Here is a 26,314-nt window from a genome sequence, read left to right on the forward strand (position 1 = left end):
CTCAAGCAGGCTGCTTTCCGCTTTCATTTCCTTACACTCGGACACCAAGTCACAAGGTCAGCTTTGCCTGTCCCTCAGGCAGCATCCTCTCTGCACAGCTCTTCTGTCCCTTGACCCGGAGTGTGCCTTGCTCCCCTCGATGCAGGAACTACCACTGTTGCTCACAACCCAGACTATCACCAGTAACTGGATGTGCCAAAGTCCCCATGGGTGAGAAAACAAATGTAGCCTCTCCCAGAGCCTTCTGAGTCCTTGTCCTAGCCCATATTGCCTGCTGTGTAGGCAGCTGTGACCCTTTCAGTGGCCAAACGTGTCCCCGGCAGTTTCACTGCAGCAGCTGCCCCCTGCGAGCTGGCTTTGCAGCCTGAACCCCTCCCCCTGCCAGGTGGTCTGCAGGGCTCAGCATGCTCCTGCTGCTTCTTGGAATCAAGGGTGTGGGGCCTCCTCGGTGACACAGCTGCAGCGCTGTGCTCCTCGCCACGCACAGGCAGAACCACTAGAGACACCTGCCCGAGAAGCTAAAATCAGGGGTGGGGGGGATATTCACAGCTGCGAAGGAGGCACTGGAGAAGTTTTCTGCCGCATCTCTCGAATATGTGCTTTGGATGATGTAGGAAAGGCTGTGCTCTGGTTTCACCACCAGCACCAGGACACTGCCTGGTCTGGCAGATGGAGGATGGAAAAAGTGTCTGCCATAGCCTTCACTTTCAGTACTGCGTTTCTAAATTTGAAGGTTGTCTATGACCAGCAAAACAGCCCCCAAGCAGTCAGCCAACAGGGAGACTCTCTCCTGCCACCCACAGCCTTCTCTCCTGTGCAGAGAGCGGACTCCTTCATCAAGCAGGGTTGTGGTGGTGTGGGAATGCGGGACTCCTTGCACACTTTTTTTTCCCCAGAGGTCAGAGGCACTGTCCTTGTGGGAAGGAGCCTGAAACCCACTTCCCCCCTGCCCACCCCTAGTCCTGCCACCAAGCCTCTCTCCTCAAGCTTGGCTCCCACCTCCCCATCCCCTTTCCTGACCGTGAAACCCCCATGCTGCCTCATGCTTCACAGCACAGGTGATCTCCTCCTCCTTGTACCCCAGCCTTTGGCCCGTAGCGCACACCGTGGGGCCAAAGCCCAGCAAGGGCAGTTTTATACCTGGGGGTGTTTGTAGGAGAGGGACCAGGGATGGAGGGCAGGGATGCTGCTGTCCCCGACTGTCTCTGCCCATCTCTGCCCTCTGCTCCCATCTAGAGCTGAACCTCCTTCATACATCTCTTCTTGCATGCCTCAGTGCAGAACCTCAGTGGGTCAGCTCAAGCCCTGCATGTTCCTGAGTTTAATGCCTCCTTCTTCCCTCAGTGCAGCTGCTGTGATGGAGGTCTCTGCAATTTGATCACTGGGCCAGTGCCTGGGGCATTAGTGTGGGAGGCTTTAGGTTCATGGGGGGAAGTTTGGAGTGGGGTGAGGGTCTGGGGGCTGCCGATGCTGTGCAGGGTACTGCCAGGCCGGGGGACTTGCGCTCCCAGCTGCCTGAGCCTGGAGGAATTGGGGTGAATGCCCAGGGGGTGGCTTGGATGTGACAGCCTGAGACCCCGTGCAAGGTTTGGGAAGAGCCAGCCTGTGTCTATAGGGGTTGGGGGATTGTCGGGGGCAGCCAGAAGATCTGGGAAGGCCTGCCTGGATCTGGCCCAGCGCCTGCCCTGTCTCAGCACAGGAGAGGCTGTATCGCAGGCACAGCCCCAAAGACAGCGTCCAGGCTATGTTGAAAGTCCACATTCCCATCTCCCCAGCAGCTGGATATCCCCAGTGTAGTGAGAACACCTGCAGGAGATCTGGCGAGGAGTCAGGGGACTGGCAGAGTGTGTGAAACCAACCCCAGAGCGTGCTCTTTACACACTGACCAAAACCCGTCAAGGCCAGACATGCATATTCTGTTCTGTCACCGATGTCTAGCTGCTTCACAGCCAGTAGCTACCCAACGGTAGCACAGTCGAGATAAGGAAATAGTTCTAGTAGTTAAAAGGGCCCTTAAGATACACAAGAGTGCGTCCTGCCTGGGTGTCCAACCCATGCATCCCGCAGCCTCCCATCAGTGACCCCTCTGTGTGGTTCCTGGAGCTCCCCACATGGTTTAGAGTGCAAGTTCTTCACTAAATCTACTTTGTTTAACCCCTCACATGCCTTGAGTGCCTCTCTATGCCGGTATCTGACCCTCTGACCGCCTTGCAGTCACACCCGGGCACAGTGTCCTTGCTGGGGGATGTCTCCTGGGGGAGGTTCAGCTGAGTATGGGGTGGCGAGGGTGCCACACGGCCACTTCATTGCCCTGTGTGTGGTGAGATGAGCTGCACTGCCCTCAGCTCTGCAATTCTCTTGGCCCCATTTACCAGGGGGATGCCGGCAGACAGGGAAAGCCTTCTGTTGCGGAGCTTGTGGGACACAGCTCCCTTCCAGCACATGTGGCCCTGAAAGCCAGGGCTTTTTTAAGCAGCTGGCCCAGCTCTATTAAGAGGGTTTAGCCTCAAGCAGAGACGAGAAGATGAACTGATGACTTTTGAACAAATTCTTTATAGCTCCACTTCCACAGACCCCCTGCAGACGAAAGTGCCTCCACACAACACCGTAACCCCCCGGCAGTGCCCAGGGACTTGTCCTTGGCTGCCAGTACCAGCCTTGGGTGATGGGAAGCACTGAAGTGACGCAGGACCTGGAGAGCATCGCTGTATGTGGGGCGTGGGGGCCCACCGTGAAACCAGGCCCTGTGTCCTCCTGAGCTGCAGGGGAGGACCATGCAGCAGGCAGGCTGCTTTCTGTGAGCAGGAGGGTCAGCCACCTGGCTGTGGGGGTTGTATGCACCTGGGGGGATGAGAGATTCAATTACCCTTCATCAGGGAGGTGAGGACAGAGGAGGGGTGAGTGAAGTAAAGCCCAGCAATGGCAGCGCGTCCCTGGGGCATCCCTCCAGGCTGCTGGCTTGAATCCAGCTGCAGCGGGAGCCTGAGGATGATGCGGGCCATGCTCGGAAATGGGGGAAGGGCCTGCGGACAGATGGGAGCCAGGACAGTGAGGGCATCAGAGGACAATGGGGGCAGCGATGTCTCTAGGCTGCCCCAGTGGGGCTGGCTCTGGTGGCACAGTGGGTGCATCTCTCCAGGACGAGGGTGATGATGGGGGCAGACATCAGGAGGAGCAGAGCGAGGGCAGAGCGCAGGATCCAGACCCAAAGGGGCATAGCTGACCCTGGAAGAGAGGACGGTCACAGCGTGAACAAGGCAAGTCCAGAAGAAAGGACATGCTGGCAAGGACTCATGAGCAATCTCTCACCTCTGGATGAGAAAACTGTCTCATGCATGGGGTTGCTGCCTGAAAGGAGTGGAGACGTCATGAGTCTCTCACTCTCCTGCACTGGGACCATCCCAGACACCAAACAGATCCCAGAGCTCATGTCTCACTTCCCTGGAGACATGAGGACAGACCCAGCTGGTGCAGATCTCTCCAGCTTCCCTGACATAGACTCCCACAGGCAGGGGAGAGACCTGGGAGCATCTCTGGCACAGCCAGAGTGCATCAGCATCCTCACCCCTTGCTTTCTGTGGGTTTGGCACTGCAGAGGCCCAAGCCCCCAGCCCCATGTCTGCAGCAGAGGTGGGTGCTGGAGGGAGAGGGGATCCCTTCTCTAGGGCATCCCTCCTTAGCGGAGATGGGACACTCACCCTGGGGGAACGACACAGGAGCCATGTCCTGCCTGCACCAACACACATCTCCATCCTCACAACAGCCACAGGGCAGGAGCCCTGTGACGGCAGGTGCCCCCGTCCCTCTTGCGCTCCTGTTTTGTCAGTGCTGAGGGGAGAGCCGGGCACAGGGAGAGCAGGGCCAAGCCCCTTTACAATCCCCTGGTCGCTGGGGCTTTTCCCAGGGCCTCCCAGGATTGCCTGGGTCCCTCTGTACCTCCCCCATCAACAACGGAGCAAGGACCAGATGGGGACGGAACAAGCATGGGGTCAGCATGGCAGGAGCAGGAGGGTGTTTTAGAGGCAGCAGAAACTGGGAGGGAGTCAAGTGAAGGAAGGGACCCCATGAGAGACTAAAGCCAAGGGTTCAGTGTCAGGGGAGGGTGAGGAGGAGCAAATCTGGAGGGTGGAGGGTGTTCGGGCAGAGGAAATGCCAGGGTGAGGATGGGGACAAGCGGAGAGCAGGACATCTGCATAGAGCCCAGAGACCTCAGGCACCAGAGCCTGGTTGCTGAACCCCACACCCTCGTGCCAAGAGCCCAGCATCGCTTGACCCGATGCTCTGGGAAACTGCGTGTACAGGGAGGGAATCACTCACCTCTGGCTGAAGGCTCCTCCTGGGACCTTGACCCACTGCCTGTGAGGAAAAGCAGGCAAAGTTAGTGCCTCCAGCTCTCCCCAGCTACTTGCACAGACCTCCCTCAAGAACACGTCCTGCAAACCATGCTGAGCAAATGTTTGTGGAAAAGGGAGTACAAACCCATGGCCAGATCCCCATGAGGGAAAATCAAGAAAATCCATGCAACTGTGTTGCAGTCATGGGGATCCGCTTACTGTCACTCTAACAAATGTCATGATAAATAAAAAAATGCATCATAAAGATTAAAGTCCTACTTAGATCTGGCCCCACTACCCCCCCTGCTTCCATCATGCTGGGGACAAGAGAGGGTCAGGATGCTCTTCCTGGGAAGGGGATAATATCTGTGGGGTTCATGGAGGCTCAAGAGACTCCTTGGCATGGCCCTGTCCCTTCTAGCATCCCTTCCCCTTGCCCTCTAAGAGCCACAATGTGGATGGCTTCACACAGACCGGAGCCCCGGGTCCCCATCCCCTGCAGGGTCAGTGAGGGTGTCACTGGGATGGTGTTGGGGGAACTCTCCCCAGGTGGCAAAGTCAGGGCTGAAATATGATCATAGCAGCAGCCCAACCCCAAGCATCCCCAGCTCCTGCAGACATAGCGAGGTCCCACAGGGAAAACTGGACACAGGCCACCGGTAGAGTCCTCTCCTTCCTCCAGGGTCTGCTGGGGCCCTGGAGTGCCTGCTCACACCTCAGTGCCCCGTCTCACCCGTGATTTCCAGGCTCTGGGGAGCCTGCAGGCAGAGCTCCTCAGCCAGTTGCTCCCATCTCTGTGCTGGTACCCACACATGTACCTCCCTGTGCTCCCCTGGCAGACCTTCAGGAGAACAGAGTAACTCACCTGTCCCTGCTCAACATTCAGGCTGTGAACCGCCATCCTGTCCTTACATAAAAAAGTTTGGGGTTATGGGTGACTCTGGAAAGACAAAACAGTGGATGAGAACTGTGTCACCAGGCTGAGCAGAAGGTATGTGGAGGTTCAGCTGAGGAGCCGGGAGGTCACCCAGAGAAGAGGCAGTGATGGGGGGATGTCAGGGGCTACTATCAGTGATTGTAGGGCTGCAAAACAGCTTGCATCCAGGATGGTCGCTCCTCCAAGGCTTCAGTCCTGGGGAACAAAACCCTTTTCTCATCCCTTCGCTGCTCCCCACATGCCTCCCTTGTCTGGGAACATCCCCGTGTTCAGACTCACCTGGGGAGCTGCCGATGTCCTGCGTGGTCACACCGGCACCTGCATTGCAGAGCAGATGAGTGAGTATTCAGAGAGGCAGCAACCAGGCTCACCTGCGAGCATCTGCCCAGGTCCCTATGTGGAGTGACCAGCGTGTCATTAGGCTCGTTGTTTGAGGCTGATGCCCCTGGAAGTGCTAAAATTCTCAGTAAATCTCAGGAATTGATCCAAAGCCAATTACAAGGTCATGGCTGAGGAAGAAAAAAAGTATGCTAAAGTTTGCAAATAAATCAGTACTCTAGCCTTTACACTATATCACCTCCTGAGATTACTTTCTTTTCTCTTCTCCACAGTTCCCCCAAAAGCCCATTTGCCCCGGCCCCAGCCTATTTTGGCCCCATCCTAAAGCCTAAAGCAAACAGCCCTCACCCCACCCCAGACTCACAGAGCATCCACAATAGGATGGTGGGGAAGTCAGGATGGGGGCTCTGACCCCAAATATTATCCCAAAGCACCTTTACGCTTTGTAGGAAGGCATCCCCTGTGATCGTCTGCCCCGACGCCCTGCTTTCTGCTCAGCACTGAGGGCTGTGGGATCCTGCGTCACATCTGAGGATGGGGCTGATGTGTGTCTGTGGCCAGCGTGGCCCTCGCTTCTGAGTGAAAAGCGAAACATCGCTCACACCCACCCCTTCCTCCAGGCCAGACCGTGTTCCTCTCTCTGTCTCATCTCTCTGCAAGCTCTGAACATGCTCAAGAATCACCCCACCACACACATGAGTTTGGGTTAATGCACTGAGTTACTCCCAGCAAGCTGCATCTCTGGTGGGAGGCTTGATTTCCTCCCTGGGAAAAATGATTCAACCCAAAAGAGGAGAATAAGCCACTCCCTGCCCCCAAGCAGCAGATACTGCCCGCAGGAGATAGGCCCTCAGATGGGCAACCTGATGCTCTTTCTGGCCATGTTCATCACAAATGTTCTTGGGGTGTCACAACAGCTGCGTGGAGCTATAGCCCTGGCACAGGGGCATTTCCTTGCCCCATGCCCTACCCCTTCCCCAGGGTTTGCACCATGATGCTCGAAGTTGTGGCATGGCAGAGAAGTCCTGCTCAGCCCTGGATGTGGGATTTGACTAGTTCAGCAACGCTCCCAAAACCCCTTCTCTTCTGGCAGCACCCTTAAAGGATGGAGCTATGGGGTGCACCCTGTCAGGCTGAGACCAACAGAGTGTCACAGGAGCTGGCCGACTGAGGCCACAGTGATAAAAAAAAAAAAAAAGAGCTCTGCAATGTGGGGCTGGGAGGTGGTGAGGAGACCTGTGAGCGGAGCCACAATTCAGGAAGTGGTTTGTGTCAGCATCCCTGCGCACCAGTGTTGCACCTCCAGCAGTGCAGGAGCATTGCACGAGTCTGCTTACAAGCCCCAGCCCACCTTTGCACTATTTATAGGAGGCAGGCAAGCTCTGGTCTTTCTTGGTCTGTTTTCTGGTTTTATAATTTCCATTGCAGTAGGAAACAAGTCACCACTTAGTAATTCAGAATTTGACCTGAGAGGGCTGCTCTGGCCCATATGAAATGCTCTCTCTCAAACTGCTTTAGGTGCATTTCAGTTAGGCATGATATGACCCAGAACACCTGGGAAAACTAGCTCCAAAAGCTTCTGGGTGATTATTGCTTGCATTTTTCTTTAAAACAGCAATGATTTCCAAACACAACAGAAATTTCCAAAGTCTTCTGTGCTCTGGGAAGAAGGACTGTGACTGTTTTCTATTGAAAAAGCCTGGAAAGGCCTGACAGGCCTTGCAAAACTCCTGGGACCTCACTCCATCTTCAGCCACATCTCCCCACACACACACTTCTCCATGGGAAATTTTGAAATCTCCCCACTCAAAACTTCTGTTTCCCATCTAAGTGTCATGTTTATCCTTCTTCCTTTTCAGCAATCAGCAGTCTTCTCTTCTCTTTTTTATACCCCGCTCTCAGGAAATGCAATTGAATACACTCAGATTTAGAGGTCCAGGCTTTTTACCTCCCCAGCATCAGGCCTAAGCCCTCCCCATGTCGTGTTTCACTCTTTGGGCTACAAGGCTTGCAAAACACCACAGAGCAGGAAACATAAGCGTATATTCAAGAAGGAAACCGAAAGTGAGAAGAATACAAAAGTGTGTGGGAGGGGAGGAGAGAAAGGGAAGGAAGTGGAAATGAGATAAGAAAACTGTCCGCCTTTTTCTTTGGTGCAATCTGTGAGAAAAGACAGGAGGGGAAAAAAAAGGCCCCACTGTTGATTTGCCAACTGGTGCAATGCCCTCTGCATCTGGCCCCCAGTTCAGAGCCACACATGCAAACTGCCCTTGGCCAGAAGCTTCCTCTCCTTGGATTAATCTCCATATCTGCCTGCAGATGGCTGGACAGACCCACTGGGGAAGGACAGATCACACCAGGGTGAATTCCTCCAGGGAGGCAGAGCTCCCCAGTGCAGAGACTAAAACCAGGGGGACAGGGACTCCGCAGAAAATGGGGAGAGTATGTGGGGTCAGGAGTGTCTAGCCTGGGAGAGGATGCATACAGGGCCATGTAGACCCCTTTCCACCCAGGCAAGCAAAGAGGAGACTGGATTATGGAGCCTTCTCCCACTGCACAGTTTAAAAGCCAAGAGCCTGAGCTCCCGACAGTGGAGATCCAGGGCCCTCTTCCCATGCAAAGGTGTTTAACAACTCTGGAGATGTTCTGGGTTTCCCTCATAAGCCCAGATTCCCCTTGGGCTCTCCAAATGGCACCAAAACTGGATTGCACACCAGCTCAGTGGAGCCTGCAGGGCTATTCAGTTCACCTGGGTATAACTGCCCGTTGACAGATAGGAGAGGGGATGATTAGGGCATTAATGATGAAAAGAGGGTTGCAGGGAGGTCAGGCTGCAACCCTGGGGCTCAAGCATGTATTCACAGAAAAGTGTGTGTGAGGGGTTTCTTGCTGTGGTCCCTGGGCTGCAGCTGAACCTACAAGCCAAACAGCACAATGTTGTTGGGGCAGAAAGCCTGGGGGAAGAAGATTATAAATGACAGTGTCCTAGTGATCCAGACAACGGGCTGCTGCACCTACCAAAGGTTAGATTTAAGGGTCAAGGTACTAGGCTGGGTGCCACTCTGATAATCCTTGCAGGGGATACAAATGCCTGTTTGGGATCAGGTTGGACTTGATCAGCTGAGGTTCTTTAGGGGGGGGAAAAAAAAAAAAAAAGGAAATTCTGTTTGTCCAAGAGATGTCAAACGGATATTGCACATTTCCAGTACAATGTGTGGAAGTACAGGAATCTCAGGGCTGAGACTGTACAGGCTGAGAAATTTGGAGGAAGCCTTGCCCTCAGGATGTTGGAAACCTGCCATGCATTGGTTTGTGCTACTGTGCTGAGCCCAGGGGAAATTGTGACATACCTCGAGTCTCCCATGGAGGCTGGTGCTCACAGACATAGTGCAACACGCTGTGACAAAGCAAAGTCACACCCAAGCCTCTCTGGGGGCTTTTGCAGGGGAGCATGGGCAGCAAGGCACCAGGTGCTGCCCCACAGTTTGCAAGCCCGGGTGTGTGCTTTCTGCCTGCGGTGCACCCAGCACGGCAGGTATGTGTCCTGCCTGTCCCATCCTCTTGCATTCTCCTCCCTGAGACCAGGGTCATGCCCCAGCGAAGCATCACAGGCAGGAAACCAGCCTTTACTTCCCCTTTCTTTCGCTGCAGCCTCATCCTGGGGAGCACAGCGCTGTGTGCAGACGTGCCTTGGGCATGGCAAGAAGGAGCTGGGATGCCAGGGGTGCTGGTACCCTGCTCTTGCTGAGCTGGCTTGCAGGTAAGTGGGCAGGTTGCCCAGTAGGGTGTTGCAGGGGAGGACCTGGATATCAGGACTCCTGGGTCCTCTCCACAGCTCTGGGAGAAGGGTGGGCTTGCAGCACGGTCAGACAGGCACTAACGCGTGCGTGGCAGGTGGAGACCAGAAAGCAACATCCACCAGCAGTGCGCAGGGAGGCACTTTTGAGAGTCACGTCCAGGATGGCATCAAGGGATGAGAGCACAAGTCCCTGGGAAATCCTTCATGGTGTCATTACTAGGGGAAAAAAAGCCCCATCTGAGAGGCAAAACCATGAGTCTCTGGAGCAATTGCTAAGGGGTCCAAAGAGTCTAAAAACATAGAGCTTCATGGACAGTCTGAAGGTCTGTGTCTGCTGTGTCAGGTGCTTAGAGGGATGTGTGGGCATCCCCTGGCCGGTTGCTACGTTCATGGAGGGCTTATCTTGCTAACAGGGATGTAAGAAACGTGCCACGCTCCCACGGAGGGAATCCTATCCTTGCATTGAGCCATGTGCATGAACATGGCATTGTATCCCTCTTGGGGCAGGACCAAGCATAGGACAGGTGTGGCTGTACCTAGCCGGGCAGGAAAGGACAAGGCATCACTTAAAAGCCCCTTTCAATCCCCACTAGTGATTTCAGACCTTTGTGCAGAGCTCTGCAGCAAACTGTCCCCATCTTCTACAAGCTTTCCCAGGGCAGGTTCTCTTGCCCCAGCATCCTAAGAGTGATGTATCCCTTTCTACACCAGCCAGCCTGCCCTCTTCTAAACACCAGCTGCAAAGGAGCCTGGCAGACCATCTTAGACTAACCCCTTCTGCTACCCTACACAGGTGCCAGCGAGATAGAGACGGAGACCTGCAGCTCCCCAGGTGAGTGCATCGCAGAGGGGATGGTCAGAAAAATACCCTTCACACACACACACACACACAAATGTGCATGTGTCCTGGGCCATGGCAGTGAGAGGAGAAAGCTTGGGGCTCGATTCCTGACACCTTACCGAGACTGCACTGCAATGCTCATGCTTTGCACCATGCTGCACTGCATGTGTGTTCTGGACAGGTGGCCTGATATCAGCTCATGGGAAATGCCCAGAAAACCAGACCTGATCCTGGATATCCTGTGGCAGCAGACATGTGGTTTCTGGCATGGCAGCAGGATGAGGCCTTTCTCTCTCCCTTGTGCTTGCAACAAAACACTCCTCCGCTGTCTCTTCATTTCTCCAGGCCCTCCAAACCCACTATGGCTCTTCCATCCAAGGAGAATTGCAACCTTGCTTCCCATCCCCTGGCACAGCATGTCCTGGTGACCATCTGGCCATGGGGGCTGGGATTCATTGACCACAAGGCAGCTGCAAGCCTGGAAAACCCCAGTGTCTGCATGCTTGCCCAAAGGGGAAGGCATTGCTTAGCTCTGTGTCAAGCAGTTTCCTCTGTGCAGCTGTGGGAAGAGGTTTCTTTTCAAGCTAGAGGGCAAACTAAAAGAAAAAACAAACCCACCAAAGATGTGATTTTCCTGTAGGGACTGTGGATGCACTGTGAAAGGTATCACAGTTGCTCGGGAACATTTTGATGGAGGCAGCTGCAAGTTTTAATTATATAATTGCACCTTAGCACAAAAGATTGGCTAGAAATTAATGGAGGGGAAAACATTTCCCTTTGGAAATACCATCATTAAGTGCTTCGGTCCCCCCACATTTTACATATTTTTGCCTGAGAATGTTCTGCCTACTTAGCCAGGAAGCAAAAATTGTTTTGGTTACTAAAACCCACATTTTTTAATATATTTACCCTCCAGCTCTTTTCTTCCCAGGTCTGTTTCTGTCTTTACCTGCTTCAGTGCTGATTCCTGACATGAGCAGAGCTTTTGCTTTCCATGAGTCAAAGTATTTCTTACTTTTTTTCAAATTTATTCCATGACTCACCGGCTGGCTAAAAACGGACAGGCTCTTCCAACTCTTGTTCCTTTTTTCCCCTTCAATTTTCTATTTCCATCAAAAAGCGCCGGGGCAGCTGCAAAGCCTATGCTGCCATCGGAGAGATTAAAAGTCATTGCTCACCAGCACCTCTCCCTCTGTGCTAGCATGCCACAGCTGCGTCTCTTTGCCATTTCAGGTGACTTTCCCCCACCAGCACTCTTCTCAAACAGCTCTTCAGCTCAGGAAGGCGACTTGGTTCTGGCACGCTGCCTTGTTTTTTCCCACTTCCCCGTTGCCCGCATCTTCTTCTGCAAGAACGGGGTGGAGCTGGCAAACCACCCAGTTGGGAAAGGGCAGTTCACCTCCACGCTCACCTTCCGGCTCTCCCCAGAGAGCAGCGGCACCTACTCCTGCGGGTACCTGCGCCTGAGCAGCCTCGGACAGGTCAAGCTTTCGAGGCTGAGTGTCCCGTGGCTCCTGAGTGCTGGAGGTGAGTGGATTAAGGACAAGGGGAGGTTTTCTCTGCCCCATATCCAGAACACCCCTTGAACAACCCCAGAAGTGGCTGCCCCTATTGCACAGGCTCAGGGGCCCTGCAGTGGCAGCCCCGCTGGGACCCTACCAGCAAGATCAGCCTGGTGCAGCAATGTTCCTCGTTAACCATAGTAGAGCATCCTGGGTCCACCCCCAAATCCCTGTTTGTCTGCGCTCTGGCAATCCCCACGATGTGACAAGGACAGGGTGGTTTGGGGGCGACCCCTTCTCTGCGTGTTTGTCCCCCAGGCAGGAAGGATGCTCCAAGGAATGACAGCGTTGCCCTGAGTCCGGAGCTGGCAGCTGAAGGTAAGAAGTTGCATTCCCCGTTCTTGCTGTGGCACCCCACGGGATAAAATTTTGGCCAAGCATGCCAGTTTCCAAGTTCTGGTGTCACTACCTGCTCCAGATTGGACAGTCTCTGCGGCACAGAAAGGGGAATGGGAGGGTGCCATCCTCTGCTAGCCAGCAGCACAAGGACTGCCAGGTCTTATCATGGACTTGGTCACCCCCGTCCTCATGGGAAGACTCACAGTGTTACCCCTGGGTGCCTTCCAGCACAACACAGCTTCCAGAAAGCAGCTTTTAGCCACCCAAGGTGGCTGCTTCCTTGCAAATGGAAATTCCTCATTTTTCCTTCCCTGGTCATGGGGGTATACAGAACTTTTCCCTGAAGCGGCCTGAAATAGGTGTTGCAGCGCTGACGGTGTTGGCATTCTCACTTCAGCTCACCATCGCTCACCAATGGGGACTTGGGGAAAATCAGCTGAGGAAGGGACAATATTCCCAATATACAGGACCTGGGGATTCCTGGGTTGAATACACTCTGCCATGAGCTCTTCCTGCAAGGAAAGCAAAGTGACTACCAGGCTGTGTCAGGAGCAGCACGGCCAGCAGGCTGAAGGTAGCTACCCTCTTAGTACGCAAGTCTGGCTCCATTTAAAAAAAATGACAGATCCAAACTCCTCTCGGCCCTTGCAGACAATATAATGAGAGCAAACAGCTACAACTTGTAGCTTGAGAAGTTTGGACAGGACATTAGCAAAAGCTTGTTTCCCTTGAAGGTGGGGCAGCCCTGGGATAGCTGTAGCCCTGGGATGGGTCCAGCAAGGCCAGACAGTCTCCAACCTCAGCAGTTTTTCAATACTGGGTTATGCCAAGCCATGGCCAAGCTATCAGAAGCTAGTCCCACTTTGAGGGGGAGTTTGGAGTACAGGTCCCTTTGCACCAACACAGTGGCAGCTTTCCAGGTTTCCTAGCATCATTGGAAATGAGCCAAGCAGCCGAGGACATGGTGGGGATGGTGCAGAGCTTGGCTTTGCCCCCCTGGCCTGGGTCCCCTGGGAACCAGTGCTCCTCCTCACTGCTGGCTGCTTTCTTTCTCCCAGGGCTGGGAGTCTCAGGCAGCCTGGCCTTTGTGGTTCTCTCTTTCCTGACTCTGGCTCTTGTGGTCCATCTCCTGCTGCAGATAGGTAAGAACAGCCCCGGTCAGCGTGGCTGGCCGTTGCGCAGTGCATGGTGCCATGCTGTGGTTACCAAGCCTGCATTTACGTGCATTCATGCTTAAGGTGAGCAGCTCAAGGCAGCCTTCAAGATTAGGAGGCATAAACTGGGCTGTCAGTCCTTCGGCTTGTTTTGAAAGCCCTTGCACAGGCGTGGTGCTGTGTTTGTCTCATGTTTATGGTGTGGTAGTTCCTCTCTGCGAGCATGTTTACCCACATATCGCTACGTCTGCCTTGCAGGAAAGCGAGTCCAGCTGGCCAAGTTAAAGGCTTTCATCTCCTGCTAGAAGGTCACAACACCTCACAAACACTGTGAAGGAAGAAAAGTCCAGGAGCCTTTTGCAGTCCTGCTGCTGGACCAGAGAAATGCATTGGGGTGCTGAGGACTGCTGCACAAGCCACTCTGATATCTGCAGTGCCCCACAGCCATGTCAGGGGTAATTGGCCCAGGATGATATGCCTTGGGTCAGTGCCACCTGCACTGTGTAGGCAATTGCCGAAAGCACCTCCTCAGCCTTTGCAGTGTCCTGAGCACCCAGCTGCTCCATCTGCAGCCCCAGAGACACAGCACTCAGCCACAAAATGCAGCTCTACTGCCAGAGCCAGCAGAGTTTGCTCCAGGCTCCTGGGAGCAGCTGTGAACATTGCAGTGGATCAGGAGCAAGAAGGTGCATTCATTAAAAAGGTGCTTCACCCTCTGATTCTTGGTCCTTTTTAGTGGTCTCTGAAAGGCTAGGAGCTGAGATCCTCCACCAGATGCAGCTAGGAGCCAGAGTCCTAGGGGAGTCTCAGCTGTAGAGCTTGCCTCAGACAGGCACGGTTGGAGCCCATAAAGATGTAAGGGCTGGACTGCATTTCGCAAAGGCACAGCCAGCACAAAGAACCGCTTGCCAGCAGCACCCAAGAGAGGAAGAGGCTACACCTGGCAGGACTCTCCATCAGAGCCATTTTGCACACTGTTCACCAAACACCTGATGCAACAGACCCATTCAACAGGGACAAAGGGTGAAGGGAAAGGGGAGAAGCTGGGTTTGCTCCATATCGCCCTGCCCCTAATACCACTCTCTGGAGGGAGGAAAGTGGGGGGGTGTCAGGTCATCGGACATGGTGATGGAGACATCTCCGCCTCACTCTGCTCTTTCCCCCTTTCAGCTGCATTGAACCCTTCAGACAATAACTGTTGGGGGATCCAGGGCCAAAAAAAAAGGCATAGATTTGCATTTCAGAGCTGTCTTGTGCCATTCTTACCCACAAAACCCTTCAGACCTCATCCTGCTCTCACCTCTGCCCGCAGGGCCTCAGCTAAACCACAGCCCATGAGACCCTGTCCACCTCTGCTCCCCCAGGTCACCGCGATGCTCTTTGGTTTGCTTGGCTGCCGTTGCCACTTCCAACCACAAAGCCAAACAAAAAGAAAAAAGCCCTGAGCAAAATCTGTTCATCAGAAGGAAATGGTAACCCTGGAAGGCAATATCTCATAGCTGAATGTGACACAATTCATGGTAACCACTAACCTCATCAGATAAGCAGCAGCACATGAGGAAGCCCAGAGCTGTTCTCTCCTCCTTTGATGCACAAGAAGGGGAACAACAGAACCCAAAAGAAATTTTGCTCAAAACATAGCTGGCCATGGCTCCCAGTACCTGGCTGGAGCTAGTCCAGTTACACCAGCTTTTCACCTCAAAAATGTACCCTTCTACAAGAGACGATGGAGGGATGGTAGATGGGCAGGTAGATGGATGGGCAGGCAGATGGATGGACAAGCAGAGGCGAGTCATGTTATGAGAGAGATGACTGATAGACTGGCACAATGGCCATGGGAACAACAAACAGAGGGATGGTCTGTTAGATGTAGGGCTACGGTAGCTTTTTGAACCCAGCATGGAGAAACATCATAACGAAATCTAAGCTGTAATTCTAACCAAAGAGAACTCCTTGAGGAGAGGAGCTTTCCCCTAGGCAGAGGGTGCAAGCAAGCTCCCAAGCCCCAGGCACAGCATAGCCCACCCAACTCTGTGCAGGACCTTCAAACCCTGCTTCCAGTCCTCATTGCTCAAAGGGGAGTCCTCCGAACCAGTTAAAAAGGCAGCTAGGAGGTGACAGAAGCATCCTCCCTCCTCCATGGCCTTCTGAGTCCCCTACCTTCGAGCAACACAGCACCAGTCTGGATACTTGGCTTTAGCCTTTATTGAAGGAAGCACATGTTGCCTGGCATCTAAAGCAAGCAAGAACCAAAACAGAGAGCACATATCACCTGCCCGTCTTGCCTTTGAGCAGGTTCTTCCAATTCTTCGGCCGAGGCTGATACTGCCCAAGGCTACCAGGTGGTGCTTGCTCTGAATATGGGGGGGGACTATCTTTATCCTCCACAATTACTTTCAGGACTGAGTTAGCAGCGCTGGACATGGTGGCCATGACCTGCACATGGTTGGCGGAGACCATGAGGGTCTCCTGGCATGCATGGAGTTTGGCTCGCTGGAAGGTGGTGCCATTAACGTTGCCAGTGGGCACGCTGTTGTACATCCTCTTGTAGACATCCTCCAAGTTGCCGAGGTGGGCTTTTTCCATGGAGATCTCCAGGGCAACCTCCATATAGAAAATGTTGTAGTCATAGGGGTTGGAAAAGAGGATGGCCAGTGTGAAGGTGTCTGCCTCATACACCAGGATCCCCACACTCCCCCGGAAGCTGAGCGCTACATTAGCAAATTGGCAGCTCTCCGTGGCACCAGGGGGGATCTTGGGACTGGGTGGTATATAGCTGTAGCCACTGTAGCAGTAGCTCCTGCAAGGAAAGCACAGTTGAGGAGGAAAGGGGAGAGCACTTGGACATATTTTACGTGCCCCAAGGAAAATACTCTGACTTCGGCACTCTGCATGAATCCTGGGTGTCCTCTCTGGCAATGTTTTTTCCACCCCTCGCATTCACCTCCCCCCTGTACCCTCTCACCTGCCAGGGAGCTGTTTATTGCAGCATTACCTGGGGGTATGCAGGGTCACATTCCGGGTTTTGTTGGCTATCTCAATTTCCACGCTCCGCACAAAAAGAGAGCTCATCTCGGGCAGCGTCCAGATGTCTAGCGGGGAACAGAGGGTGGCTGCTCCAACCAGCTCTCTGGAGGAAGGCAGGCTCTGGAGAAGGAAACCACAGCGCTGACCAAAAGCAACCTTCTCATCACACCCAGGCAAAGTCCTCCCCTGGGCAGGGTGTGCTTGCGTCAACATTGTGACTTGTCAGTGACAAATTCAAGGGCAGGGCACTTTCGGACAGACAGTGCTGTTCTTGCGATTGCTTTCAAGGCAGAGCCCTGAATCTGCTGCAATTTGGTGTCATGATGGCAGGGATAGCATTAACTTAGAGAGCTTTTTCTGACTACCAGATGGAACTGTGAAGTTACATAGGACAGAGGTTCACCCTCTGTTTGGTAAAAAGCTGGAAGGAGCAATTAATTGCTGCGTGCCTAATGATAAACCGGGAAGGAAGCCCTCGCCCATGGCACAGATAAGCAGGCAGGAGGGTTTTCCTGGAGTCTCGCTGTAAATCCAGAGGCTGGAAGACCGACGGGTTGAGGCCGTGCATGTTCATGACCCGTTGCTTCGGCAGCTGCCAGCTGCACAAGTTGCAGGGCGATCACAGGAGGAAAACTGCAAGGGAGGAAGATATTCGCATGTGGACATACACATATATGAAGGATACTTTGGCAGCAAGTGAATCTTAATGCTCCAAATGAGCAAATATTTATTTCACTTTAATACCTGCTGGCTGGGCACCTTCTCTCTGCTGTGTTTACTAGCATAGGCAACAAATGTCTCAGGTGCCCTGCATCCCCAAGATAAATCCTCTTGCTTATGGCGCGAGGGCGGTGAGTGGCAGAAGGAGGGCAGGACTCTCTTCATCACGTGTTTTCTTACATCTGGTCTTGGGAGGGCCCTTCACACACCCCAGAGGACACGACCAAAATGGGCGGGCAGGTGATAAAGTCACCCCACCCCAAAAGCTTCTCCGAGATCTCCAGGTGCCTCAGTGGCATCACAAGAGCCTTTTCCATCCCTCAGATAGAGCTGGAGCAGAGCCATTGAGCTCTGTTTTTCAGGGCTTGCATCCAAGCTTAGCGCCCTGGGGGAAGCTGTAAGTGCAAGGCAAGAGACTCACCCTCCCTCTTTCCAACCAAAGAAACAAGTCCTTTGAGTCCTGGCCGACCTCCACCCTGGAAGCTATCTCACCTCCAGCTACCCCTCTTCACCCCACAGATGATCAGAGCATAGATCAGATATATGGGCCCACACTGACCCCCCCAACAACCTCTCTAAGGGCTTCGTTCGGTCCATGGTTGGCATCCCCGAGAGGCCCATCTGAGCTCAGAGAGCTCGTTCGAATCACTCCTCTCGAACCAGGCTCCTGGCAGAGCTGCTGCACTGCAAAAAGCAAAGCAGCTGCCGTTGCACGAGCAGGCAGAGAAATGCATTCAGGCACGCCAGAAGTATTTATTTGCACAAGGTATCCACAAGAGCAAAATCACCTCTCCTGCGGATTGCGTACAGCCCTTAAAAACACCGACAACTAATCCTTCCTGGTTGTCTGACTGATTAAAAAAAACAGAGATAGGGTCTATCGATGCAGAACCATCTTTGTAAGCCACAGGCTTCCCGTTAGTCCGGCCAAGGGGACATCTTCCCCAGAAATGGCAGATCCATGCCTGGTCCTGTGGGCTTCACTTAAGGAAAAGTCCCCTTGGGAAGTCGGCCCCACAAGAGGGGATGGCGAAGAAAACCTGAGCCATCCTCAGGAGCTCCGAGTGGCCAGCCAAGCTGCGGGAGCTGCTGAAGAAGCGTACCCATTTCTGGTGGGTTTGCAGAGCGCCGAAATCGCTGATGCTTTTGCAGTCCCTCAGGAAGGTGATGAGGTGGCAGAACTGATCGAAGCACTTACTGTCGTCCACCACGACCCCACGGTCCGCCAAGTACTTGATGCAGCCCTCCACGTCCTCCCATGACGGAGGCCCCCGCAGCTGCATCCACTGGAAACAAGAGAGCGCGTCGAACTGCCCCGTTTGGGCGTCCAGGTACTCGACGAAAGCCACATAGAGGCCCTGCACGCAGCGGCAGAAGGCATCGCACTGCCTGTCCCTCCCAGCGGCGCGCCTCTCTGCCAGCAGCTCCTTCACCCGCAGTGACATGAAGTTGTGGGCTCGGCGCTCCAGGAGGGTGCGACGGACCGAGGCCAGGATGCTGAGCACCTCTGAAAGAGAGTTGTCCTCCCTCACTAGGGTTTTGAGGTGCATGTCGAAGACGGCCACCTGCGAGGCCAGGTGCTGCAGATAGATCTCGCTGAAGTCGTCCTCGAAGAAACTCTTGATGGCAAAGGGGGGCTTGTTAAGGGAGAGGAAGAAAGACTTCAAGGCTGGGAATGCTTGGAGCAGCCGGGTGATCGCCGGGAGCAGCAGCAGCCAGGGCGTCCTGCCGTGATACAGCAACCGCCGGTACTCCCTTTTGGCAAACTCCAAGAAGTCCTTCAGCGGCTCTGTCCACACAGCATAGACAGAGACATAGGTGTAGATCTTCCAGACGATGGACTGGATGTCGACTTCCAGGCTATCTGCCCCGTGCTGGATGCAATTGCTGAGGATGTGCGCGGGGCAGTCGGTGGCGATGAAAGCGCCTTTCAGCAGCTCCCGCAGCCCAGGGACGTTGGCCGGGACATCAGTCGGCCCCAGCCCCCCGAACATGGCGTTACGGCTGTCACCCACTATCGCGACGCACTTCTGACGCAGGCCGTGCCTTTCCAAGATCTCCCAAGCGAGCACGGCGGCAGTGGCGGCAGGCACCGGCTCGCCCGGCTCTGGCTCCACAGCCATCATCCTCATTTGCAGGCCACCCCTCTTCCAGTCAAAATACCGGATTTGGATGGGAAACGGCATCCCTCCATCGCCGGCGCTGACACCCAGGGCCACCCCGCAGAACGGGACCCCATCCAGCAGGTCCCCCGCGCTGCGGTCGAGCCCAAAGGGAGCCAGCGCCTCCTCCAACCTCTCCTCGGTCTTGATCTGCAAGCCCAAGACATCTACGCCAGGCTCAGGAATCTTGGCCAAGCCAGGCGAGCCGGCCAGGGAGTTGCAGCAGTCCTGGAGCACAGTGGTGGAGAAGCCCAGGTCATTTTCGGATGCCACATCGAAGGGCTGGCAGTCAGCAGGGAGGAAGCAGCCGGCCAGCCTGGCCGCCGAGCCGCCCCCCAGCACGTTCCTCTTGTGCTTCATGGACTGCACGTGGGCTTCCAGGTCGAGGGAGCCCTTGTTGGCCACGGAGACGTAGGTGCCCCCCTGGCACACCAGGCACTCGGCCTCCCATCTCTCCCGGCCCACGCGGAAGCAGGGGTATTTGGCCTGGAGCTCCTCGGTAAATTTGCATTTCCGCTTCGGCATGATCCGGGCAAGACTCGGCTCAGCCTGGAAGCAAGAAGAAGGAGAGTGAAAACCTGCAAAACAGTGCTCCTGTGGGTGTTCTCCCATCTCATACCCGTCGCCTGCATGGGGATGCTTGGATGCATCCCAAACGCCCCAGAGGCCTGTGAAACAAGCCCAAACATTTCTGCATCTATGGCAGAAGCTATCCCAAAATGGGCACAATCACAATTTGCAAGAGTTCAAGCACTTTGCATTGCCCAGCAGGTTGCACCCACCCTTGCCCAGGTGGGCGCCCGCAGGGACTCGCACCTAGAAAGCGCTGGCACCATGAGCCATGGAGCCAGATCCCACGCACAGCCCCGAAGGGGCTCAGGATCAGTCCGTTTCCCCAGCGGACCGGCAACGGGGTGGGATGCCGAGACGCGTGGCAGTGGAGGGAGGTGCCGGGAGCATCGCAGAGAGGCTCCACTGGGGAACAGAGGGCACCGAGGAAACCTGTCAGGAGGAGAGGAGGGAAGAGAAGGGGATGAGGAGGAGAGGGAGAGGGAGAGGGAGGGGAGGGGAGGGGAGGGGAGGGGAGAAGAAAAGAAGTGAGACATAAAGAAGGAAAGAAAAGTGAGAGAGAAAGAGAGGGAGAAAAGAAAGAAGAAAAGAAAGAAGAAAAGAAGGAAAAGAGGAAAGGGGAGAAAAACAAAAGAAGAGGAAACGGGAGAAAAACAAAAGAAGAAGAAAAAGGAGAAAATGAAAGAAGAGGAAAAAGAGAAGAAAGAGAAAAAGAAAGAAAAGAGAAAAAAGAAAAGAGAAAAAGAAAGAAAAGAGAGAGAGAAAAGAGAGAAAGAAAAGACAGAAAAAAGAAAAGAGAGAAAAAAGAAAAGAGAAAAAGGAAAGAAAAGAAAAAGGAAAGAAGAGAAAAAAGAAAGAAAGAGAAAAGAAAACAAAGAAGAGGGAGAAAAGGGAGAAAGGAAAAATGGGGGGAGGGATAGAATGAAGAAAGTAGAGAGGAAGTGATGGAGAGAGGGAGGGAAAAAAACAGAAAGAAAAAAGTCAAAAAGAACAAGAGCGAGAGAGAGAAGAAGGACAGAAGAGAAAGAGAGGAAGGAGGAGGAGAGTTTTTCAGGCAAAACTCACTTCTCAAACCTCCCTGCAAAGCAGCGCCGTTTCCACAGGGCCCCAGCGTGGGGGTCCGGAGCCCGGGCGCCCTCGGCCCGTCGCCCCCGGATGCTGCTCCCGCGCAGCCCGGTGGGCGCCAATGCTCGGCCCCGTGGAGACGGTTCCTGCTCCGCCGCCACCGCTGACCCAGGAAGCTCAACCCGCCCTGGGCACGGGGCCGCCGAGCAGGGAGGAAGCGAAAGCCCCAAACCCTTCCCGTACAGCGCTGTGCACCAACGACCGAGCCCGTCCCGTACAGCACCGTGCACCAATGACCAAACTACCCCGTACAGCGCCGTGCACCAGCGACCAAACTACCCCGTGCAGCGCCGTGCACCAATGACCAAACCCATTCTATACAGCGCCGTGCACTGACAACCAAACCCATCCCGTGCAGCACTGTGCACTGATGATCAAACTACCCCAAACAGCGCTGCGCACCAACAACCAAACCCCTCACATACAGCGCCATGCACCAACGACCAAGCCCATCCCGTACAACACTGTGCACCGATGACCAAACCACCCCGTACAGCACCATGCACCGATGACCAAGCCCATCCTGTACAGCGCTGTACACCAACGACCAAGCCCATCCTGTACAGCGCCGTGCAATGATGACCAAACCCTTCCCATACAGCACTGTGCACCGACGACCAAGCCCGTCCTGTACAGGGCCGTGCACCAACAACCAAAGCCCATCCCGTACAGCACAATGCACCAATGACCAAACTCATCCCGTACAGCACCGTGCACCAGCAATCAAACCCCTCCTGTACAGGGCCGTGCACCAACAACCAAAGCCCATCCCGTACAGCACAATGCACCGATGACCAAACCATCCCATACAGCGCTGTGCACTGATGACCAAACTTGTCCCGTACAGCGCCGTGCACCGATGACCAAACCATCCCGTACAGCGCCGTGCACCGATGACCAAACTTGTCCTGTACAGCACCATGCACTGATGACCTAACTACCCTGCACAGCGCCATGCACCAACCAGCCAAACCTGTCCCATGCAGCGCTGTGCACCGACCGGCCAAACCTGTCCCATACAGCGCCATGCACCGACGACCAAACTCCTCCTGTACAGCGCCAAGCACCGAAACCAACCCCCCCCCCGTACAGCACCGAGCACCCGCACCCCCAACCCTCCGTACAGCGCCGAGCACCCGCACCCCCAACCCCCCGTACACCGCCGAGCACCCGCACCCCCAACCCCCCCATACAGCGCCGAGCACCTGCACCCCCAACCCTCCGTACAGCGCCAAGCACCCGCACCCCCAACCCCCTGTACAGCGCCGAGCACCCGCACCCCCAACCCCCCCCGTACAGCGCCGAGCACCCGCACCCCCAACCCCCCCCGTACAGCGCCGAGCACCCGCACCCCCAACCCCCCCTGTACAGCGCCGAGCACCCGCACCCCCAACCCCCCCTGTACAGCGCCGCGCACCCGCACCCCCAACCCCCCCCGTACAGCGCCGCGCACCCCACTCACCGCACTCGGCCCCCACCGCCGCGGTCCCACGTGGGGGGGGGGGGCGTGTTCGCCCCGCCCCCTCCCCCTTCCCGTGAGGCCATTGGCCCGCCGCGCTGTCACTCTCGCCTCCGGCAGAGAGGGCGGGGCGGGGCCCTACCACGGGGCGGGCTCACCCCGCCCCCGCCCCGCTGCTCCTTCTTCTCTCTTTGCGATTGGTTCGTCTCACTGTCACTCCCGCTTTGTGACGGAGGAGCGGAGGAGCACCCTGCCCCCATGGGGCGTGACCGTCTGCTCATAGCCCCGCCCCCTTTCTCCTTTCCTCCTTGCCATTGGCCGCCTTCATTGTCACTCCCGCCTCCTGCCCGAGGGGCGGGTAAAGACGCTCTTTAACGCGTTCGGCACCACCTCTGGCAGGGAGGGCGGTTCCGGCCGTGTCTATCCGCGATTGACAGCGCGGACGCCCAATGGGCCGCGCTGCCGGGGGTTCCGGTCTCTGCGGAGAGGAAGCGCCCTGCGCCCCGCTGCCTGCCGCCGATACGGCGGCCGAGATGGGCCAAGGGGGTTTTGCGAGCTAGGTGGGGAGGGCGAGGGGAAATGGGGGGAGGGGCAGGGGGTGCAAGGGGAAGGAGGGTGCAAAGGGGAGGAGCGGGTAGGGGACTGAAGGGGGATGCAAATGGGAGGGGATGCATGAGGGTGCAAGGGGAAGGTGCTGCAAAGGGGGGGTGCAAGGGGTTAGGGGCCTGAAGGGGGGTGCAAAGGGGTAGAGGGCTGATGGGTCCAAAGGGGAGGGGATGCATGGGGGTGCAAGGGAAGGGGGTGCAAGCAGATAGGGGGCTGCAAGGGTATGCAAAGGGGAGGGGGTGCAAGGGGAAAGGGAAGTGCAAGGGGAAGAGAGGTGCATGGGGGTGCAAGGGGAATGGGTGTATGGGGGTGCAAAGGGGAGGTGGGTGCAAAAGGGAGCAGGTGCAAAAATGAGAGGGTGCATGGGGGCGAAAAGATGGGGGGGGTACAAGGGGGAGGAGGTGCACGGGGGTACAAAAGGGAGGGGGTGCAAAGGGAAGGAGGCTGCCTGGGTGCAAAGAGGAGGGTGCTGCATGGGGTGCAGAGCCCCGAGGGTTGCGGAGGGACTCGCACAGGGGCAGAGAGGGGTGGAGGGTGTGCTGGGGTGGGCATCTGTGCAGGATGAGGCCCCTTTCTGTAAGTCCCCGATGGGCCCTGGGTAGGTACCGTGACGTGAGCACCCAAGAACAGGCACCCATCCCCTGCAAGCACAAAAACTCTTTGCAAAAAGAGCCGCAAACCCTAAAAAAATCCCTTTGGGGCTCAGACAGCTTCATTCCCCTGGAAAAAAAAACACCGCTGCCAGACTCGGATGTGCGGCATAAACCTTTTTGCATCTAAGCTTGTCTGCTAGGGACTTCTTTGCAGATGAAAGGTGTAAATATGCTTTGGGTTTTGGTTGGATCTCCTAGAGGTTTGGTCTTTACAAGGGTCTGGGAACATCTCCAAAATCCACTGGGCTTGATACAGGGGAGAGGGTGCAAAGAAGGGACAGGCATAGGGAGAGAGCTGGAAGGGACATTGCAGGAGGGTTGGGGGGGGTGGGTTGTATTTTTCTTGGACAGGACGTATGTCCCGCAGGCAGGTAGGTGCAGGGAGCAAGAAGGTTTCCCCATCATGCCCATCGGCCGCGGCGGAGGGTGCAAAATCAGCCGGGGGTACCGAGGGTGTGCAAGTGTCTGGGTACATTAATAAATGCAAGAGAAGGTCCACATCCTGCTGGCCAGGAGACATAAAAGAATTCAGGATTTGTGGTTTGTTGGAGTTTCTTGGGGATGTGCTGGGTGAGCGGGGTGTAAATCACTTTGGGATGGGAGCATCCTCAAATGCCCCGGGGGGAAGGGATCAGCCCTGGGGGCTGGGTGCTCAGGGCTGGATGCTCAGCCTGCAGGGGTGCTTAGGGCTGGGTGTTCATCCTGCAGGGGTGCTCAGGGCTGGGTGCTGGGTGCTCACCCTGCAGGATGCTCAGGGCTGGGTGTTCAGCCTGCGGGGGTGCTCAGGGCTGGGTGCTGGGTGCTCAGCCTGCAGGGGTGCTCAGGGTTGGGTATTCACCCTGCAGGGGTGCTCAGGGCTGGGTGTTCATCCTGCAGGGATGCTCAGGGCTGGGTGCTGGGTGCTCAGCCTGCAGGGGTGCTCAGGGCTGGGTGTTCAGCCTGCGGGGGTGCTCAGGGCTGGGTGCTGGGTGCTCACCCTGCAGGGATGCTCAGGGTTGGGTGTTCATCCTGCAGGGGTGCTCAGGGCTGGGTGCTGGGTGCTCAGCCTGCAGGATGCCCAGGGTTGGGTGCTCAGCCTGCAGGGATGCTCAGGGCTGGGTGTTCATCCTGCAGGGGTGCTCAGGGCTGGGTGCTGGGTGCTCAGCCTGCAGGATGCTCAGGGTTGGGTGCTCAGCCTGCAGGGGTGCTCAGGGCTGAGTGCTGGGTGCTCAGCCTGCAGGATGCTCAGGGTTGGGTGCTCACCCTGCAGGGATGCTCAGGGCTGGGTGCTGGGTGCTCAGCCTGCAGGGATGCTCAGGGCTGGGTGTTCAGCCTGCGGGGGTGCTCAGGGCTGGGTGCTGGGTGCTCACCCTGCAGGATGCTCAGAGTTGGGTGCTCAGCCTGCAGGGATGCTCAGGGCTGGGTGTTCATCCTGCAGGGATGCTCAGGGCTGGGTGTTCAGCCTGCGGGGGTGCTCAAGGCTGGGTGCTGGGTGCTCACCCTGCAGGATGCTCAGGGCTGCGTGCTCACCCTGCAGGGATGCTCAGGGCTGGGTGCTGGGTGCTCAGCCCCACTGCGTGCATCCCAAACCCCCCATGCACAGGGGGGGCCGCAAGACCCTTCCCACACACACCCCCGGGCCGCACTGCAGCACCCACGGGTGCATTGCACCACCCCCTCGCCCGGCCAGGGCTTAACCCTTTGCCTTCCCCGGGTGCCAGCGAAGGGCTGGGAAGGGTTAAAGCACCCTCCTGCCTCTGAGTGACAGCGATGGCGGCCAGTCCCGGCTGCTGGAGCCCGGGTCCCCCGCGGGGGGGGCGCCGGGCCCGGCCGCTCCGGCCCTTTGTGTCGGGCAGCCCCTGCGAGCCGGGCGCTGCGGGGCGTGCAGCGCCGAGCACCCCGCCAGGTGCGGCGGGGCACGTCGCGTGGTTTTGCTCGGGGGGAGGTTGCAAGCTTGCCGGAGCTTTTGCAAGGCCGGGGGAGGTGGGGGGCGGCTTTGCAAGGTCGGGCGCCGCGGAGGCACGTTGCAAAGCTGGGGGGGCGGCTTTGCAAGTTCCCGGAGCTTTTGCAAAGCTGGGGGCCGCGGAGGGAGCATATTGCATGGGCTTGGGGCCTTTGCAAGGCTGGGGGCGGGGAGGGGGGCACGGTGCAAGGCTGGGGGGAGCTGCTTTGCAAGCTCCCGGGAGCTTATGCAAGCCTGGGGGAGCACATTGCAAGGGACTGGGGCCTTTGCAAGGCCGGGGGGATGGGGGAGCACGCTGCAAGGCTGGAGGCGGCTTTGCAAGCTTCCTGGAGCTATTGCAAGGTTGGAGGCCGGGAGGAGAAGCATGTTGTGAGGGCCTGGGGGCTTTGCAAGGCTGAGGCCTGGGGGGAGCACATTGCATGCTCCTGGGGCCTTTGCAAGGCTGGGGGGCATATTGCAAAGCTTCAGGATGGCTTTGCAAGCTTCCCAGAGCTTTTGCAAGGCTGGGGGCCTGGGGGAGCACGTTGCATGCTCCTGGGGCCTTTGCAAGGCTGGGGGGAATATTGCAAAGCTTCAGGATGGCTTTGCAGGCTTCCCAGAGTTTTTGCAAGGCTGGGGGCCTGGGGGAGCACGTTGCATGCTCCTGGGGCCTTTGCAAGGCTGGGGGGAGCACACTGCAAGAGCTTGGGGACTTTGCAAGCTTCCCAGAGCTTTTGCAAGGGCTGGGGGCCTGGGGGAGCACATT

The 26,314-nt window shown here is 56.2% G+C and overlaps 2 protein-coding genes and 1 long non-coding RNA gene across 5 annotated transcripts; all 3 read right to left on the reverse strand.

Moving 5' to 3' along the window:
* Window positions 1-2,938: 2,938 nt before the first annotated feature.
* On the reverse strand, window positions 2,939-5,267 carry LOC106496126 (uncharacterized). Its single transcript, XR_010886703.1, has 3 exons — window positions 5,200-5,267; window positions 4,318-4,356; window positions 2,939-3,225 (listed from the first exon to the last, which is right to left on the reverse strand). It is a non-coding gene; the product is annotated as an uncharacterized lncRNA (long non-coding RNA).
* A 10,219-nt stretch (window positions 5,268-15,486) lies between these two features.
* On the reverse strand, window positions 15,487-17,696 carry LOC136994905 (uncharacterized). Its single transcript, XM_067314326.1, has 2 exons — window positions 16,301-17,696; window positions 15,487-16,105 (listed from the first exon to the last, which is right to left on the reverse strand). The coding sequence occupies exons 1-2, from the start codon at window positions 16,543-16,545 to the stop codon at window positions 15,574-15,576; spliced, it is 777 nt and encodes a 258-aa protein (XP_067170427.1). The 5' UTR covers window positions 16,546-17,696; the 3' UTR covers window positions 15,487-15,573.
* Window positions 17,697-17,785: 89 nt separating this feature from the next.
* Window positions 17,786-22,450, reverse strand: LOC106496129 (uncharacterized). Of its 3 annotated transcripts, XM_067314324.1 has the most exons (3): window positions 20,850-21,598; window positions 20,031-20,216; window positions 17,786-19,763 (listed from the first exon to the last, which is right to left on the reverse strand). In XM_067314324.1, the coding sequence occupies exon 3, from the start codon at window positions 19,737-19,739 to the stop codon at window positions 18,033-18,035; it is 1,707 nt and encodes a 568-aa protein (XP_067170425.1). In that variant the 5' UTR covers window positions 19,740-19,763; window positions 20,031-20,216; window positions 20,850-21,598; the 3' UTR covers window positions 17,786-18,032. The 3 variants fall into 3 exon arrangements, with proteins under 3 accessions (XP_067170425.1, XP_067170426.1, XP_013812181.2); XM_067314325.1 differs by lacking the exons at window positions 20,031-20,216; window positions 20,850-21,598 and adding an exon at window positions 22,372-22,450; XM_013956727.2 differs by lacking the exon at window positions 20,031-20,216.
* Window positions 22,451-26,314: the final 3,864 nt, after the last annotated feature.

Source organism: Apteryx mantelli, chromosome 34, assembly GCF_036417845.1.
Source record: "Apteryx mantelli isolate bAptMan1 chromosome 34, bAptMan1.hap1, whole genome shotgun sequence".
NCBI lineage: Eukaryota > Metazoa > Chordata > Aves > Apterygiformes > Apterygidae > Apteryx > Apteryx mantelli.

Bases quoted from the DNA above. Each gene is read 5' to 3' on its own strand.
- LOC106496129 (XM_067314325.1), bottom strand. From the start codon at position 19,739: ATGCCGAAGCGGAAATGCAAATTTACCGAGGAGCTCCAGGCCAAATAC.
- LOC136994905 (XM_067314326.1), bottom strand. From the start codon at position 16,545: ATGTTGACGCAAGCACACCCTGCCCAGGGGAGGACTTTGCCTGGGTGT. The intron at 16,106-16,300 runs GTAATGCTGCAA...CTTTCCTTGCAG, and splicing joins GTGACCCTGCATACCCCCAG to GAGCTACTGCTACAGTGGCT.